We start from the raw sequence: 17,159 nt of genomic DNA, 5'->3' as shown, positions 1-17,159 counted from the left end.
CCCTCAGCCAATTTGTTTACAGGCCTCCATCTTGATGTTCAGCAAAGGAATTCAACTTCCATTTTAATGCAAGTTATTTTAAACTGGTTCAAAAAAAGACAGAAATTTACCCTATTCAACAGGATGAAATTCCTGCTTTCATTCGAATCCCCTCCTATTATTGTAACATTAAGTTAATCTCAGCATACCAAGCACATGCTTCATCATTTATTGGGTGGACATAGTCAGTAAATTGTTGTATTCTACTACACAATAAATAAATTAAATGGTATTAAGCAGGAGATTAGAGAAGCATGTAGCCTGGGTAATACAGTAATCATGGGTGAATTCAATCTGCATATAGACTGGGGAAACCTAATGAGGACTACTGCTGTGGAGGACAAGTTTCTGGCGTGTGTTAGGCATGGTTTTCTAGAGCAGTATGTTGAGGAACTGACTAGAGAACAGGCTATTTTAGATCTAGTATTATGTAATGAGAAAGGGCTAATTAATAATCTTGTGGAAGAATCTTTAGGGATGAGTGATCATAGAATTTTACATTGTGTTTGAAAGTGAGGTAGTTCAATCTGAAGTCAGAGTGTTAAATTTGAACAAAGGAAATGATCAAGGTATATGGGGCAAATTGGCTGAGGTAGATTGGGAAAATATATGAAAAGGTATGACAGTACATATGCAATGGATAGTCTTTAAAGAATTATTACATAGTTTACAGCAGCAACTATACATTCCTTCAAGGCACAAAAAGGCAGTTAACTGTAGCTAACAAAGGAAGTAAAGGATTGTATAAGATTAAAAGAAACGGCCTATAACGTCAGAAATAGTAGTAAACCTGAGGATTGAGAGGATTTTAAAATGCAGCAAGGGAGGACCATGAAAATGAGAAAGAAGGGGAGAATAGAATATGAATGTAACTAGCAAAAAACATAAAAATAGACTGTAAAAGCTTCTATAGCTATGTAAAAAGGAAATGTTTGGCAAAGACAAATGTAGGTCCATTACAGGCAGAGTCAGGAGAATTTATAATGGGGAATAGAGAAATGGCATCGAAGCTAAACGATTACTTTGTGTCCATCTTCACTGAGGTCAATCCAAGAAATCTCCCAGAATTAGAGATCCAAGGGATTAGGGGGAATGAGGAATTGAGGGAAACTAGTATCAGTAAGAATGTTATATTGGAGAAATTAATGGGGCTGATGGTTGATAACTCCCCAGGACCTGTTAAATCACATCCCAGAGTGTTGAAAATGGTAGCGATGGAGATAGTGGATACATTGGTGACCATCTTTCAAAATTCTATCGATTCTGGAACGGTTCCTGCAGACTGGAAGGTAGCAAATGTCACCTCACTATTTAAGAAGGGAGGGAGAGAGAAAATAGGGAACTACAGACCTGTTAGCCTTACATCAGTAGTTGGGAAAATTCTAGAATCTGTTCTAAAGGATGTGATAAATGGGCATTTGGATAATCATGATCTGATTGGGCATAGTCAACATGGATTTATGAATGGGAAATCATGTTTGATGGATCTGTTAGTAACTTCTTCAAAAAAGAACTCCATCAGAATTGATAAAGGGTAGTCAATGGATGTGGTATACTTGGATTTTCAGAAGGCTTTTGATAAAGTCCCCCACAGGAGTTTGGTTAGCAAAATTAAAGCACATGGAATAGGAGGTAACATACTGGCATGGATTAAGGATTGGTTAACAGGCAGAAAACAGAGAGTAGGAATAAACGGGTCATTCACATGTTGGCAGGGATCAGTGCTTGGGCCCTAGCTGTTCCAAATATATATCAATGATTTGGATGTGGGGACCAAATGTAATATTTCCAAGCTCGCGGATGACACAAAATTAGGTGGGAATGTGTGTTGTGAGGAAGATGCAAAGCGGCTTCAAGACGATTTGGAAAGACTTAGTGAGTAGGCAAGAACATGGCAGATGCGATATAATGTGGAAAAATGTGAGGTCATCCACTTTGGATGTGCAGAGTATTTCTTAAATGATAAGAGATCAGAAAGTGTAGATGTACAAAGGGACCTGGGTGTTGTCAATAAGTCACTGAAAGCAAACATGCAGGTGCAGCAAGAAATTAGGAAGGCTAATGGTATGTAAGCCCTTATTGCAAGAGGATTTGAGTACAGGAGTAGCAAAGTCTTGCTTCAATTGTATAGAACCTTGCTTAGACCGCACTTGGAGTACTGTGTGCAGTTTTGGTCCCCTTACCTTAGGGAGTATATTAGTGTCATAGGGGGAGCGCAACAAAAGTTCACCAGACTTGTTCCTGGGATGACGGGACTGTCCTATGAAGAGAGACTGGGGAAACTTGGCCTATACTCTCTAGAGTTTCGAAGAATGAGAGGTTATCCCATTGAAAGCTACAAAATGATAGACAGGATAGATGTTTACCCTGGTTGGGGAGTCTTGAACCAGGGGACACAATTTCAAAATAAGGGGGAAGCCACTTAGGACAGAGATGAGGAGAAACTTCTTTATTCAGAGGGTTGTGAATCTTTGGAATTCTCTACCCCAGAGGACTGTGGAAGCTCAGTCATTGAGTATGTTTAAAGCAGAGATTGACAGATTTCTAAATGCCAAGGACATAAAGGGATATGGGGATGGTGTGGGGGAAAAGGCATTGAAGTGGATGATCACCCATGGTCATACTGAATGGCGGAGCAGGCTCGATGGGCTAAATGGCCTACTCCTGCTCCTATATTCCTAAATTTCCGGTCAGTGTCAATGTGCTTCAATATAAATATATAAATTTCATTATGTATTGGAAGACTTTTTTTCATCAGCTGGGTATCTGACAACTCCAAAATCCAACCGCCATGTGTAAGCTCATCTTAAACAAGCTGCTGAGAAATCCACATGGGTAGACTCAGACATTCCAACTCTTGCAAATCGACCAAGAGAGTCACAATTTCGGGGTAAAATTACGCCTCCTTCACAACCTTGCGAGTAGGCTCAGAAATCTTGGAATTTTGCTGCGCGCCATTACTGAAAGGTCAGGTGAGGCAGGCAATGGTGGCGATGAGAAGCTGCTGGTGGCTGCATATAACAGCCTGCAATTGTGGGTAAGGTCGAGACCCAGGAAAAAGAGAGCGCATACAAGCCACCGACCACTGCCAGCAATGTGAGAGACCTCACCAGTGGCGGCTCTTGAAATCAGCTGGAGGCTGGGTGCGGGCTCTAGGCCTGTGCTGGTCTCTCTCACGATATTGTACCTTCCTCCAGGTTTGCTCTCTTCCTCTTCCGATGGCAGTGCTTCATGCGACAATGTAATTCCATGGGTGCTGGCAGCCATATGGTAACTTGCCCAAGCGTCCACTCTTCATGGGTCTTCTACATACCTTTCTACATCCCTTCCCCCCCCACCTCCACCCACCCTCCTCCCCGGCACCGGATTGAGAGGCTGGCGGCTGCTGATCTCTGCTTGTTCCAGGTCCCGTTTACCGGGTGGTGGTGGCACCCCTCCACCGCCTTTGTGCGGCGGAGAGTTTCATCTGTTGACTTTTTTTTAAACTAAAATAAAACCACCCAGTTTATATATTGAGGGTGAACATCTTCTTCACATTACAGTCCATCACACCTGAGCTGGATTTTATTTTTAACCGATATATTTATGTTCTCAGTTTCCAGGCGTTCTTTCTGTATTAGTAAGCGGAAGCAGAAATCCTGGGTGATTTCTTTTTTGTCTCTCGCTCCAACCCAGGGATTCTGAGGCCAATTGTAGTGCACTTACTGCTGCCTGGCCAAGATGACAAAGACTTGAGCTTTGGAACTTGCTCATCTAAATGTCTCAGCACTTCGCCAGGCGGAGCATTTACAGCAATGACAATTTGAAATTATATCGGTTCTTTAATGTCAGAAAAATGTCCTGTGAGGGGGATAGGGGAAAGAAAAGGTGAAGGAACTGAAGGAGTAGATTACAAGTTATTGTGTGAGTTTGGAGAGATGACAAAGTTTGGTTGAAAAGATGGGGCTTGAGAAGGTTTTTAAGGTGAAGTAGTGGAAGGGTTTCTGGAGACAACCACAGAAAGAAGCACATGCACGTTATCAATGAGTCATCCAGCTTGCTTGGATGAATGCAGAAACCATGACATACTGGGATCGGAGGGCCATGGCGGGGGCGGTGGGTGTGGGGCTTGCTGCAGGCCAGTGTTCAAATATTCAGCTGTCCAGGGAAGAAAGGCCCTGCACTCTGTTCCTGTGTGTGTGTGCTCAGTTTGCTGGGTCGAACAGGGCAGTGCACGTGGCCCTATTGAGTCTCATTGTCCAATGAACTATGAAGAGGAAAAGTCAGACAGAATTTCTGCTCCTGAATTGCTGTCTGGAGAGCTCTGCCAGAAAGTGCATACATGCTTAGGTTTGTGTGTATTCACATGTGATTGTGAGAGAATATTGGGTGAAAATAAGGTTATGCTCATCTCTGATGCCCTTCATGGTTGAATAGCTACTTGGATGAGATACCCAGTTGAACAGTAACCCTCAGCAAGAGGCAATGCCTAAAATTGGTAGGAATGCGGGTAAAAGGGATTTGGTTAGATACTTGAAGCAAAATAATTAACAGGGCTATAGGGAAAGTGCAGGGAAGTGCAACTAATTGAATAGCTCTGCCAAAGAGTGGACAAAGGCAAAATGGGCCTAATGTCCGCCTCCTGTGCAGATACACGTGCAGGGATAACATGGGATTTTAAAAAAGTTTTTTGTAAAGCATTTTCAGATGCAGGATACGATTTTTGTCAGGAGCTCTCACCTGGTAGATATTAAACAAACCATTAAAGAGGTTTATAAAATATCAATATATACTGGTGCATGCTTAGAAAAAAAAACTGCAACTCATAATTTTTATACCAAATCACTTGAATTAAGAGTTTTTCTCTTGATTTATGAGACAGTGGTGTTGACACTACTGTAGACTCACTCTGTTCATACCTCACTGACTTAAGTCTAGAGAGCCTGAAAACAGTTCCGATGAAGGGTCACTGACCCGAAACGTTAACTCTGCTTCTCTTTCCACAGATGCTGCCAGACCTGCTGAGTGATTCCAGCATTTCTTGTTTCTGTTTCAGATTTCCAGCATCCGCAGTATTTTGCTTTTATTGATATAAGTCATGGTCGTTGTTAGCTCGATGCTCCTTTACCATTAGATTATTTCCTAATTCAGGCTCAATACTAAATCTAAGATGGCCTGTTCTCTTGTAGGTTCAAGAACATACTATTCCATAACACTGTCCTGAATAGACTCAAGAAATGAGTTGCGTTTAGGATTCCAGCTGTTGTGCTTTCCCCAGCCTCTGTGAAAATTTGAAGTTGTAACTACTGTGCTTGTGAAATAAACTTATCAGATCTCCACGTTTGTGCATCCTACTTTAATCTGCTAACTAGAGGTCTATAAGCAACTCCAACCAAAGTCTTGCATCCTTTTCTATTCCTCAATTCGACATTGAGGAGAGAATGAGATGCCAGAGCCTGGGAGGTAGCATGCAGATACCAGCACATGATCTTGCGGATGGCAGGGAGAGGAGGCTCCTGCTCAGGGAAGTCATGGGAGTTGAGGTTAGGTTGAAATTGGGAGATTGCAGAGATTGGTAAGGAACAGGGATATTACAAACCTCAGGAAGCCACATTGCAATAATGCTCTGATTTGGAAGGAGCTGTGGAACTACTGGGAATTAAGACTTGAAGTGGGAGAGCATGTGAAAGCCACAGCATATGAGACTAGGACAGGGAGGACTCAATTTAACCCAGCTGAGGTAAAATCACATGTACATATTAGCAACAGTTACATTATCAGAACTTATATTCCTGCATGGAACATCTGGATCAGCAATCCTCTTTGCAAAAATAATAGTTGAAAACTCCCATCACACTAACAATAAAATAAAATCAGTACCTTAAGTACTTGAACTTGTCCTTCAGTGGTGATATCTTGCATCAGCTCACAGAAAGATTGGCACAGAACAGCTGCAAAATTCTGCAAGAAATGATTTTCATGCTCACATCAAACTGTAAAATAAGTTAACTGCATATTCTGATAGCCACACAGCATAACTATTGTATACAAATGTCAATATAAATAGATATGTCAGCGAAGAGAATATAGCTGATCCTCAACGATAGCTCAGCGAACTGAAATAGTACCAAAAATTGCATTGGTAATGCAGTTTTAAGGAAAGTTCTCAAAACTAATCCAATACATACAAGCATTACATAAAGATTATTGGCTCAGTATTAATTATGTTTTAACACTATAACCCATTTTATGGTACAAGGTTGTTTCTGCTCATGAAGTCATAAATTGAACATTGTTTTTAAATAGGTTACAAAGTACAGATTTCTATTATGCATTCTGATGGATTTGAACAGGCTAAAGACTAGTAAGAGAAGCTTAATTATACAGCTGATGAGTTTCAATTCTGCCCTATCTGCTGGAATGAAAGTGCCCTCCCTCTTTCTCCCAGCACAAGCTAATTGGAAAGCTTCAACAAATGTTAATCTTGCTCGGTTTTTATTTTGGTGTTTAAAGGGGTAGTAATGTCTAGGGATAGAACTTTTTATTCAAATTATTCCATTGCTATATTTTGAAAAATTGCTCAAAGTAGTTTGTTGCTTTTAAGAAGTCAAATATTTATGTCTATGAGATTCTTCAGTCAGCTCTTCTCCTCACTATTAAATGGCACCACTGACTGGGAGCACCTCCAAAGTAGTACTTGCGAAAGCTAGAAAACTAGTCACACTTGCCTCAAATCTGATCAAGGGCCTCCCAATCTATAGCAACGATGCTATCCAGAAGTTTACAGATCATAAAGAAAATGAAGAGGATAGTGATGCTTATTGTACAAAAAAAGACCATATTAAAAAATAGCTAATACAAAGGCAAAATACTGCAAAAGGACATCGACCTGAAACATTAACACAGTTTCTCTCTCCACAGATGCCTGACCTGTTGAATATTTCCAGCATTTTCTGTTAATAAATCAAAAGTACATTCCTCGATAAGATATTATTCCACATTTGCACTCATATTTTTGTTGGGCAGTCCTTAGTAAGTGTTGGAAGTGAATGAAGCCTGCCATTCAACAGTTTAGATAAGGGATCATCTGAGAAAACTAGTAAATAATATACATTACTGGATTTATTCAAATTTGGGAATTATCTGGAATCTTCTCAAATGCACTGCTGATTTACTTGATAAGCTGGATAAGCCAAGAAAACATGGAACAATGCTCCAATCTTTCCACATCCCTGTCAACAGATGTTTATTCCACAGATCAGAATGCCTTTGCATTATTAAGTCCTCTTGATGCAATATATTTTGTTTGTGGGTACTTTTGCAAGTTCATGGTAAGTCTGATTGAAAAATTCTACAATGTACTAGTATAAAGTAATTAATCATCCATGATTGTAGAAACTAATTTTCCTGTAAGTTGGGGAAACCTCAAAATAATGAATGAGAAATTACAGAATATCCATCCTCAGCCACCAATATTTAACTGCAATAAAAACAAGAAATGCTGGAAATACTCAGCAGGTCGGGCAGCATCTGTGGCGAGAGAAGCAGAGTTAACTTTTCAGGTCAGTGACCCTTCATCAGAACTCAGAGCTGTCTAGGCTTTCCATAATATCTGCTTCCATGGACGATTACATGAAGGAGGAGGAGGAACGCACTACTATTGGGAAGTCATTCGAATATGCCTAGCTTGCACATGATCAAAGGAGTCTGAACAGTGGGTATGTTAATTTGTGAAAAGCCAAATTAAGCTCCCAATTAGGAACTGGTGAAATTTAACTCAGCACAATTCCAAAATACCTCAAATGACCTACTAATGATCGAACTATAAATAGATAATGAGAAGCTGAAATAGTCATAATGTGAACCGAAGAAGAACTAGTTTTTAAATCAATATGAAATAGATGCTGGAATACTCTACAAAATGCAGGAATTAAGGACTAACCGTCATAGCTGGAAAACACTACATTTTTTTCCATTTTATGTTATCAACTCCATCAGTTGATCCCCTGTGGTAAGTAGGTGAAGTATCTACCAATGATAGATTTCAGTTACCTTTTAATAACCAGCCCAAAAAAAAAATCTCCAAGTGCAGTTGCAATATTTGATTCCCCCAACTATGAGATCGTTACTGTGGAATGGTGTTTCTGTTCATTACCATGATATTCAAGAAATACAGTTTCCAGCCCAAGACAGAATTATCAGTATAAACTTCACTCTGATTAATCCTATCTTTTGAATCACTTGTGGGATCAAGAGAAATGGAAGAAATCTTGTGACCAATGAAGATATTTGCATCCAGAAAATGATCAAACTGCAAACTGACAACATTTCAAGCTGAAACATGGGATCTGATGGTTGTCCAATGAACCAAATAATGCCAAATGCCCAAAACGTCTTAAAAAATAAGCTCCTTAAACTGAAAGGCAACACAGCATCTGTTACGATGTTGTCTATCCTGGCTAAACACCGAGGTGATATCCAGACAGCACACAGTAGCAGGATTATACTTTGAAAAAGGCATCCAATTATTGATGTAGTGGGCCATACTAGCACTGTCTGACCACACAGACACAGCTGTTTGGCATTTTTTTTTTTCTTTTGGGCCTCCTTATCTCGAGAGACAATGGATACGCGCCTGGAGGTGGTCAGTGGTTTGTGAAGCAGCGCCTGGAGTGGCTATAAAGGCCAATTCTGGAGTAACAGGCTCTTCCACAGGTGCTGCAGAGAAATTTGTTTGTTGGGGCTGTTGGACAGTTGGCTCTCCCCTTGCGCCTCTGTCTTTTTTCCTGCCAACTACTAAGTCTCTTCGACTCGCCACAATTTAGCCCTGTCTTTATGGCTGCCCGCCAGCTCTGGCGAATGCTGGCAACTGACTCCCACGACTTGTGATCAATGTCACACGATTTCATGTCGCGTTTGCAGACGTCTTTATAACGGAGACATGGACGGCCGGTGGGTCTGATACCAGTGGCGAGCTCGCTGTACAATGTGTCTTTGGGGATCCTGCCATCTTCCATGCGGCTCACATGGCCAAGCCATCTCAAGCCCCGCTGACTCAGTAGTGTGTATAAGCTGGGGATGTTGGCCGCTTCAAGGACTTCTGTGTTGGAGATACAGTCCTGCCACCTGATGCCAAGTATTCTCCGAAGGCAGCGAAGATGGAATGAATTGAGACGTCGCTCTTGGCTGGCATACGTTGTCCAGGCCTCGCTGCCGTAGAGCAAGGTACTGAGGACACAGGCCTGATACACTCGGACTTCTGTGTTCCGTGTCAGTGCGCCATTTTCCCACACTCTCTTGGCCAGTCTGAACATAGCAGTGGAAGCCTTACCCATGCGCTTGTTGATTTCTGCATCTAGAGACAGGTTACTGGTGATAGTTGAGCCTAGGTAGGTGAACTCTTGAACCACTTCCAGAGCGTGGTCGCCAATATTGATGGATGGAGCATTTCTGACATCCTGCCCCATGATGTTCATTTTCTTGAGGCTGATGGTTAGGCCAAATTCATTGCAGGCAGACGCAAACCTGTCGATGAGACTCTGCAGGCATTCTTCAGTGTGAGATGTTAAAGCAGCATCGTCAGCAAAGAGGAGTTCTCTGATGAGGACTTTCCGCACTTTGGACTTCGCTCTTAGACGGGCAAGGTTGAACAACCTGCCCCCTGATCTTGTGTGGAGGAAAATTCCTTCTTCAGAGGATTTGAACGCATGTGAAAGCAGCAGGGAGAAGAAAATCCCAAAAAGTGTGGGTGCGAGAACACAGCCCTGTTTCACACCACTCAGGATAGGAAAGGGCTCTGATGAGGAGCCACCATGTTGAATTGTGCCTTTCATATTGTCATGGAATGAGGTGATGATACTTAGTAGCTTTGGTGGACATCCAATCTTTTCTAGTAGTCTGAAGAGACCACGTCTGCTGACGAGGTCAAAGGCTTTGGTGAGATCAATGAAAGCAATGTAGAGGGGCATCTGCTGTTCACGGCATTTCTCCTGTATCTGACGAAGGGAGAACAGCATGTCAATAGTCGATCTCTCTGCACGAAAGCCACACTGTGCCTCAGGGTAGACGCGCTCGGCCAGCTTCTGGAGCCTGTTCAGAGCGACTCGAGCAAAGACTTTCCCCACTATGCTGAGCAGGGAGATTCCACGGTAGTTGTTGCAGTCACCGCGGTCACCTTTGTTTTTGGCATATACTATAGAAAAATGTAGCCAGTAGCAATATTGGGCAGAACCTTCCTAGTCCCGCAGACGCGATCTTGAAGGCGGGACTGGGAGGAAGGTGGAACAGGAAGGCATTGGGTCGGAGGACCAACGAGTTCCCGGCTCAGGCAGATTTTGCCCAAGGTGGGGAAAAGTGGAAAAGGCTACCTGTCTGGCAGTGGCGGGTAGCCAATTGGCTCATTTAAGTGCCCAATTGTGGGCAGATATGAGACGGGCCTCCCACTGGGGCTAAAGCCTGGCAGGTGCCTGGAGGCGGCTTGTGAACAGCAAGCCATGTAAGGTCCACGGGGCCTCTTTTAGACCACTCCAACGGGGCGCAGGGGATCAGCGGGCCACAGCTGCCTCCACATGGTTGGCTTGGGAGCTGTGGCCATAGTTCATTTTTAAAACAATGGAAATATTTTCAGAGAGCGCCTCATGATGGAGGTACCCTTGCAGTCTCCCTCCAACAGCAGCAGTGCCAAGCTCTGCTTTTTTTTTCAATCATTCATGGGATGTGGGCATCGCTGGCTAGGCCAGCATTTATTGCCCATCCCTAACTGCTCGAGGTGGTGGTGGTGAGCTGCCTTCTTGAACTGCTGTAGTCCATATGTGGTAGGTACACCCACATAGCTGTTAGTAAGGGATTTTGACCCAGCAACAGTGAAGGAACAGTGATATAGTTCCAAGTCAGGATGGAGTGTGGCTTGGAGGGGATCTTGCAGGTGATGGTGTTCCCATGCATCTCCTGTCCTTGTCCTTCTAGGTGGTAGAGGTCGAGGGTTTGGAAGATGCTGTCGAAGGAGACTTGGTGCATTGCTGTAGTGTATCTATTTTTTTATTCATTCATGGGATGCGGGCGACGCTGGCCAGGCCAGCATTTATTACCCATCCCTAATTGCCCTTGAGGTGGTGATGGTGAGCTGCGTTCTTGAATCGCTGCAGTCCATGTGGGGTAGGTACACCCACAGTGCTGTTAGGAAGGGAGTTCCAGGATTTTGACCCAGTGACAGTGAAGGAACGGCGATACAGTTCCAAGTCTGGATGGTGTGTGACTTGGAGGGGAACTTGCAGGTGGTGGTGTTCCCATGTATTTGCTGCCCTTGTCCTTCGAGTTGGTAGAGGTCGCGGGTTTGGAAGGTGCTGTCTAACAAGCCTTGGTGCATTGCTGCAGTGCATCTTGTAGATGGTACGCACTGCTGCCAATGTGTGTCGGTGGTGGAGGGAGTGAATGTTTGTAGATGGGGTGCCAATCAAGCGGGTTGCTTTGTCCTGGATGGTGTTGAGCTTCTTGAGTGTTGTTGGAGCTGCACCCATCCAGGCAAGTGGAGAGTATTCCATCACACTCCTGACTTGTGCCTTGTAGATGGTGGACAGGCTTTGGGAAGTCAGGTGGTGAGTCACTCGCCTCAGGAATCCTAGCCTCTGACCTGCTCTTGTAGCCACGGTATTTATATGGCTACTCCAGTTCAGTTTCTGGTCAATGGTAGATGGTACACAATGCTGGTGAAGCTGCTGTTATTCCAAGGCTGCGGGCCCTCTGATTGGATCTGTAGCCTCGGGTACCTGCCCACCGCCCTTAATTGGACGGCAGACACAGAGGTGAACAATTAGGAGGCCACCTCCCATAATACATGCCAATGAGTGCCGGCAAATGCAGGTTGGGACACAGAAATAGTCCTGACCCGCAATTATTTTTAAAAGGGCAAAAGATCCTGTCCATCACGTTAAGAGGACAAGCATTTAATGCAAAAATTGTAAGCAACAATTGCGAATAGACGACTGCATTTTGCACAATATTTAAAGCCTATGCCAGTTGTTGATGTCAGCATGTTTACCCATGAAGGTACCAACTCTATCTGAGATGTATTGCATAGGACAATACCAGAGGAGTTTCCTAAAACCACAGCCCATCTGGGAGGCACGCTTCATGCTCTGTGTAAAATTCCAATTTTACCCAAATTCTACACAGTGCCTTCATCCCTGCTATGCTAACGTACTATTGGTGTTAGTCTCTTTTCGTTGCTAAAGAACATAGCTTGTTTGTTTTGTCTGCTTGTCCTATAATTGACAGTCTAGCATTATTTTCTTGAAATTCATATTGCACTGCTGATGCTTTCGACTCAAGAAACCTGAAAAATACACTTTAACCAGGACAGATCAGGTAAATGACAAAAATGTTTGCTACTCTTGGAGAGATTGGAGACTGTCCTTTAGTAGCAGGAGATCTAAGATGCACAGCAAAAAGTCTTCAGTCACAAAAACAGTGGTGTAATGGGGTAGATCCCAGAGCTTCATAAATCCCAAGAATAGAAAACTGCATGAGGCACCCAATGGTATGATACCATTTTTACGTGCATACTCAGCACACAGCTTCCCCATTACCGATCAAACTGGGCAATACTCCAAATGTGGAAAAAGGAAATATATAAACTTTAAAATTAATTATAATGAACATCAAGTCTTTAATTGTTTTTGTTTTAGTACAATAATTTGAGTAACTGGCTCAAAAAAATAAATAAGCTTGGCAATATGAAAGAACTGAAGTAACATCAGTAAAAGTACCAGGAAAAGACTTCAAATCTGATGATTCCATGCAACAATTTGATTCTTGAAGTGGTACTGATAGTGGTGATTATTCAGAAAAAAACAGAAGATTTTATAGTTACCTGCAAAAATTCTGAAGAGGTCAAGAAAATGTAAGCATTTATAATCTGGAAACAAGTCCTTACATTTTCAGAACTAAGCTCTGGAATTAAAGAAAACAAAGTACAAATTAGAGCCAAAGGGAAGTACAATGAAACATTTTAGTTTATCTAACAATTAATACACATGGTTGATAGGCCAGCCAGTAATTGCATGTAAAGGCATTGAACAAAATCTTGAATACTGCAATCGTTCCACCCTTATGGGAGTTATTTCAGTTACAGGAAAATTGCATCCAGGTATGTGAATAAAATGAATGAAACACAGTTATGGAAAGGAAAACACAAGAGCCATAACGGCCCTTCAATTATTCAGATTTCTGTTCCTGATGACTCGGTCATGCTACGATGCTCTAAGAACAGAAAGACGAAAGGACGGAGGGAAGAAAGGCAGGAAAGAGGGAGGGAAGGAAGAAAGGATTGAAAGAGGAAGAAAAAATAAAAAATTAAATCTATTGCCAACAGTAATTAAAAGCTGAAGGAATGAGACTTCACACTTATAAAACTTCTCAACGCTAAAATGTTACTTACAGCAGAATGGGCAGCTGTAACTCCATCTGGTGTGTTTAGTGGGTATCTATCATGTAAGTCCTGCAAGTTTTGTATTTGAATGCTAAGTCTCCTAGCGAGATAGCATTATAGAGAAGCTTCTCGAGGAGCAGGGCAACTCGGACAGTGGCCAAAATTTTATTAAAAGTCAGTCGTGATCCTGCCTCTGCCTGCCTGGGCCCTTAATTGGTCTGAGGTGGGACTTCCACCTCATTGGGGCAGGAAGTCCCGCCTAATGGAGCTGGTGGCCAATCAGTGGGCTGGCAGCTCTTAGTCCCAGCCGCACCATCGGGAGTGGAGGCCACTGCTGGGACTGCAAACCAGCTTTAAGAGGAAGAAGGACGGCCCTGAGAAAAGGTAAGTTTTTTGGGGCCTCACCGGGGGTCATTGGTCAGGCCCCGGCGAGGCAAGGGTGGTCAATTGAGGGGACGGTATGTGTTGGGCATTAGGGGTGGTTGGGACACCGGGGGCGGCCCTCCATGAGGCACAGGGTGACCTTTAACAGGTGACTTTTCTCGGGCCTGGGCCGCCCACTTGCCACCGGTAAAATCCCCATGGCGGTGGGCGGAGGCCCTTAAGTGGCCGTTAACTGGCCGCTTAAGGGCCTTGATTGGCCTGGAACGGGCAGGCCATTTCTCGACGCCACCGCCCCATGCAAAATGGCAGCTCAGGAGCAGGTCGGGAAGGGACCCCAGAGCCTCCCATTCCATTTTACATCCCCCCACTCCCCTCCTGCTCTTTTGTGGGGGGGTGGCGGGCAGGGGGCATAAAATTCCAGCCGGTAACTTCCTCATTTCTGTGTTTTTACTGCACATGCGTGGTCATTGTAAGTTGCTATCGGACATACTCTTTAATAACGGAGAGCACTCTAAACTGGTTTTTTATGGTTGTAGAAGTGAAACTTGAACATGTGGTTCATAAAAAACAATAATTTGAATATGTTCAAACTACTTGGGATACATTCCTCAAATGCCAGATATGAGTTGGTAAGGTACATCAGTCTCAACAAGTACCATGCATTATTTAACAAAGTATCAAATAATTTCAAGGTTAGTAGCGCAGAATAAAAAGAAAATAATACAGGGAAAATAAATCTGAAAGAAATGCCTGATAACTGGAAAACAGAGAAAAATGGAAAATACCAAAATAACTGTCTAAACTGGGTATACAACTGGAGTCATCAGGAGTCAACATAAATGGTAAAAGCAAATAATTTAATGCAGTAAGTATCTTCTGCTTTAAGTACATAAGAAATAGGAACAGAATGAGACCATATTATCGCTCAAGCTCACTTGGCCATTTAATAAGATCATGGCTGATCCTCAACCTCAACTTTACTTTCCAGCCTGATCCCCATATCTCTTGATTCACTTAAGAGTGTAAAAATCTATTGACCTCAGCCATGAATATACTCAACAACTGAGCATCTACAGTGTCCTGGGGTAGGGAATTCAAAAGATTCACAACCCTCAGTAAAGAAATTGCTCATCTCAGTCCAAAATGGCCAGACCCTTATCCTGAGACTACGACCCCTAGTTCTAGACACTCTAGCTGGGAGAAATAGCCTCCCAGCATCGACCCTATCAAGCTCTCTCAGAATCTTAAGTTTCAATGAGATCAGCTCTCACTCTTCCAAACACCAGAGTATAAGTCCATTCTCCTCCATCTCTTCTCAAAAGGACAACCCTCAGCCCAGAAAGGTTATGGAGAGCGGGCAGTAAAGTGGAGTTGAGGCAGAGAGGAAATCAGCCATGATCGTATTGAATGGCAGAGCAGGCTCGAGGGGCTGAATTGCCGACTCCTGCTCCTAGTTCTTATGTTATGAAATCGGTCCAGTGATCCTTTGTTCTATCCCTTCTAAAGCACTATGTCCTTTTTTAGGAATGGGGACCAAAACTGTACAAAGTACTCCAGATGTTTTCTGACAAAGCCCTTTGTAATTGCATCAAGACTTCCTTCCTCTTGTACAGAAAATCCTCTTGCACTACAGGGCAACAAACCATCCGCCTTCTTAATTGCTATTTGTACTGGCATGTTAACTTGCTGTGTGTCTCTTGTACAAGGACACCCAGATCCCTCTGAACACCAACATTTAACAGTTTCTCACCATTTATTAATATGCTTTTTGGTGATTAACCTCATATTTTCCCACATTATGCTCCATCTGCCACCTTTTTGTCATAGGGTCATATACGGCCCATTGTGTCAAATCCGTAGCCAATCCAGTCAGTCCCATTCCCCTGCTCTATCCCCGTAGTCTCGCAAGTTTATTTCCTTGAAATGTCCATCCAATTTCTCTTTGAAATCATTCATCCTCGAGGTTTTGGGGTGGGCAAACAAAGCAAGTGAATACACAATAAAAGGGAGGATGTTGAGACAGGTAGAAGAAGTGAGACACCTGGGAGTGCATGTCCACAGGTCCCTGAAGGTGACCGGACAGGTAGATAAGAGTGGTTAAGAAGGCATATGGAATGCTTTCCTTCAATGGCCGAGGTATAGAATACAAAAGTAGGGCTGCAATGCTGGAACTGTATAAAACGCTGGTTAGGCCACAACTAGAGTATTGCATACAGTTCTGGTTACCACATTACAGGAAGGATATAATTGCTTTGGAGAAAGTACAGAGGAAATTTACAAAAAATTACAAGAATGTTGCCAGGGCTTGAAAGTTGCAGCTATGACGAAAGATTGGATAGGCTAGGGTTGTTTTCCTTCGAACAGAGTAGGCTGAGGGGTGAGTTAATTGAGGTGTACAAAATTATCACGGGACTAGATAGAGTAGACAGGAAGGACCTGTTTCCCCTAGCAGAGAGGTCAATTACCTGGGGGCACAGATTTATGGTGATTGGTAGAAGGATTAGAGAGGACACGAGGAGAATCTTTCTCACCCAAAGGGTGATGGGTGTCTGGAATTCAGTGCCCAGATCAGTGGTGGAGGCAGAAATGCTCAACTCTTTTAAAAGGTACTTGGACATGCATCTGAAGTGCTGTAACCTGCAAGGCTGCAGACCAGGTGCTGGAAAGTGGGATTATATTGGGCGGCTAGTTTTTTCAGTCAGCGCAGACATGATGGACTGAATGGCCTCCTTCTGAGCCGTAACTTATCCATGATTCGATCCTCTCTTCATCCCCCACCCTTGTGGGCAGCGAGTTCCAGGCCCTTACGACTCGCTGCATAAAAAAGTTCTTCCTCACATTCCCCCTGCATCTCTTGTCCAAAACCTTAAATCTGTGTCCCCTAGTCCTTGCACCATTAGATAATAGGAACAGTTTTTCTTTGTCTACCTTATATAAACCTGTCATAAGCTTGTACATCTCTATCAGATCTCCCCTCAGTCTCCATTGCTCCAAGGAGAACAATCCCAGCTTCTCCAACCTAACCTTGTAACTAAAATCCCTCATCCCTGGAACCTCTGCACCTGCTAAATGACCCTCACATCCTTCCTAAAAGCACGGTGACCAGAACTGGAAGGAATAGTCTAGTTGTGGCTTAACCAGAGCTTTATAAAGGTTCCCACAACTTCCTTGCTTTTCTATTCAATACCTCTATTTATGAAGTCCACAATCCCATATGCTTTGCTAACCACTCCCAATATGTCCTGCCACCTTCAAAGATCTATGCTGTAGGAAATGGACTTATTATATCTTTAGTATTATAAGAACATAAGAAAAAGGAGCAAGAGTAGGC

The 17,159-nt window shown here is 43.1% G+C and overlaps 1 protein-coding gene across 4 annotated transcripts in view; it reads right to left on the bottom strand.

Moving 5' to 3' along the window:
• The window catches only part of ipo11 (importin 11), an 837,351-nt gene that overhangs the window by 393,687 nt on the left and 426,505 nt on the right, over nucleotides 1–17,159 (bottom strand). For all 4 annotated transcript variants that reach the window (XM_068034109.1, XM_068034083.1, XM_068034101.1 and 1 more), the window contains exons 23-24: nucleotides 12,887–12,966; nucleotides 5,899–5,979 (exon numbers count right to left, since the gene is read on the bottom strand). In XM_068034109.1, the coding sequence (XP_067890210.1) occupies nucleotides 5,899–5,979; nucleotides 12,887–12,966 (161 nt within the window). The remainder of the gene's footprint in view (nucleotides 1–5,898; nucleotides 5,980–12,886; nucleotides 12,967–17,159) is intronic.

This window comes from Heterodontus francisci, chromosome 1, assembly GCF_036365525.1.
Source record: "Heterodontus francisci isolate sHetFra1 chromosome 1, sHetFra1.hap1, whole genome shotgun sequence".
In the NCBI taxonomy this organism is placed as follows: domain Eukaryota; kingdom Metazoa; phylum Chordata; class Chondrichthyes; order Heterodontiformes; family Heterodontidae; genus Heterodontus; species Heterodontus francisci.
This window is presented reverse-complemented; position numbering and strand designations above follow the sequence as displayed.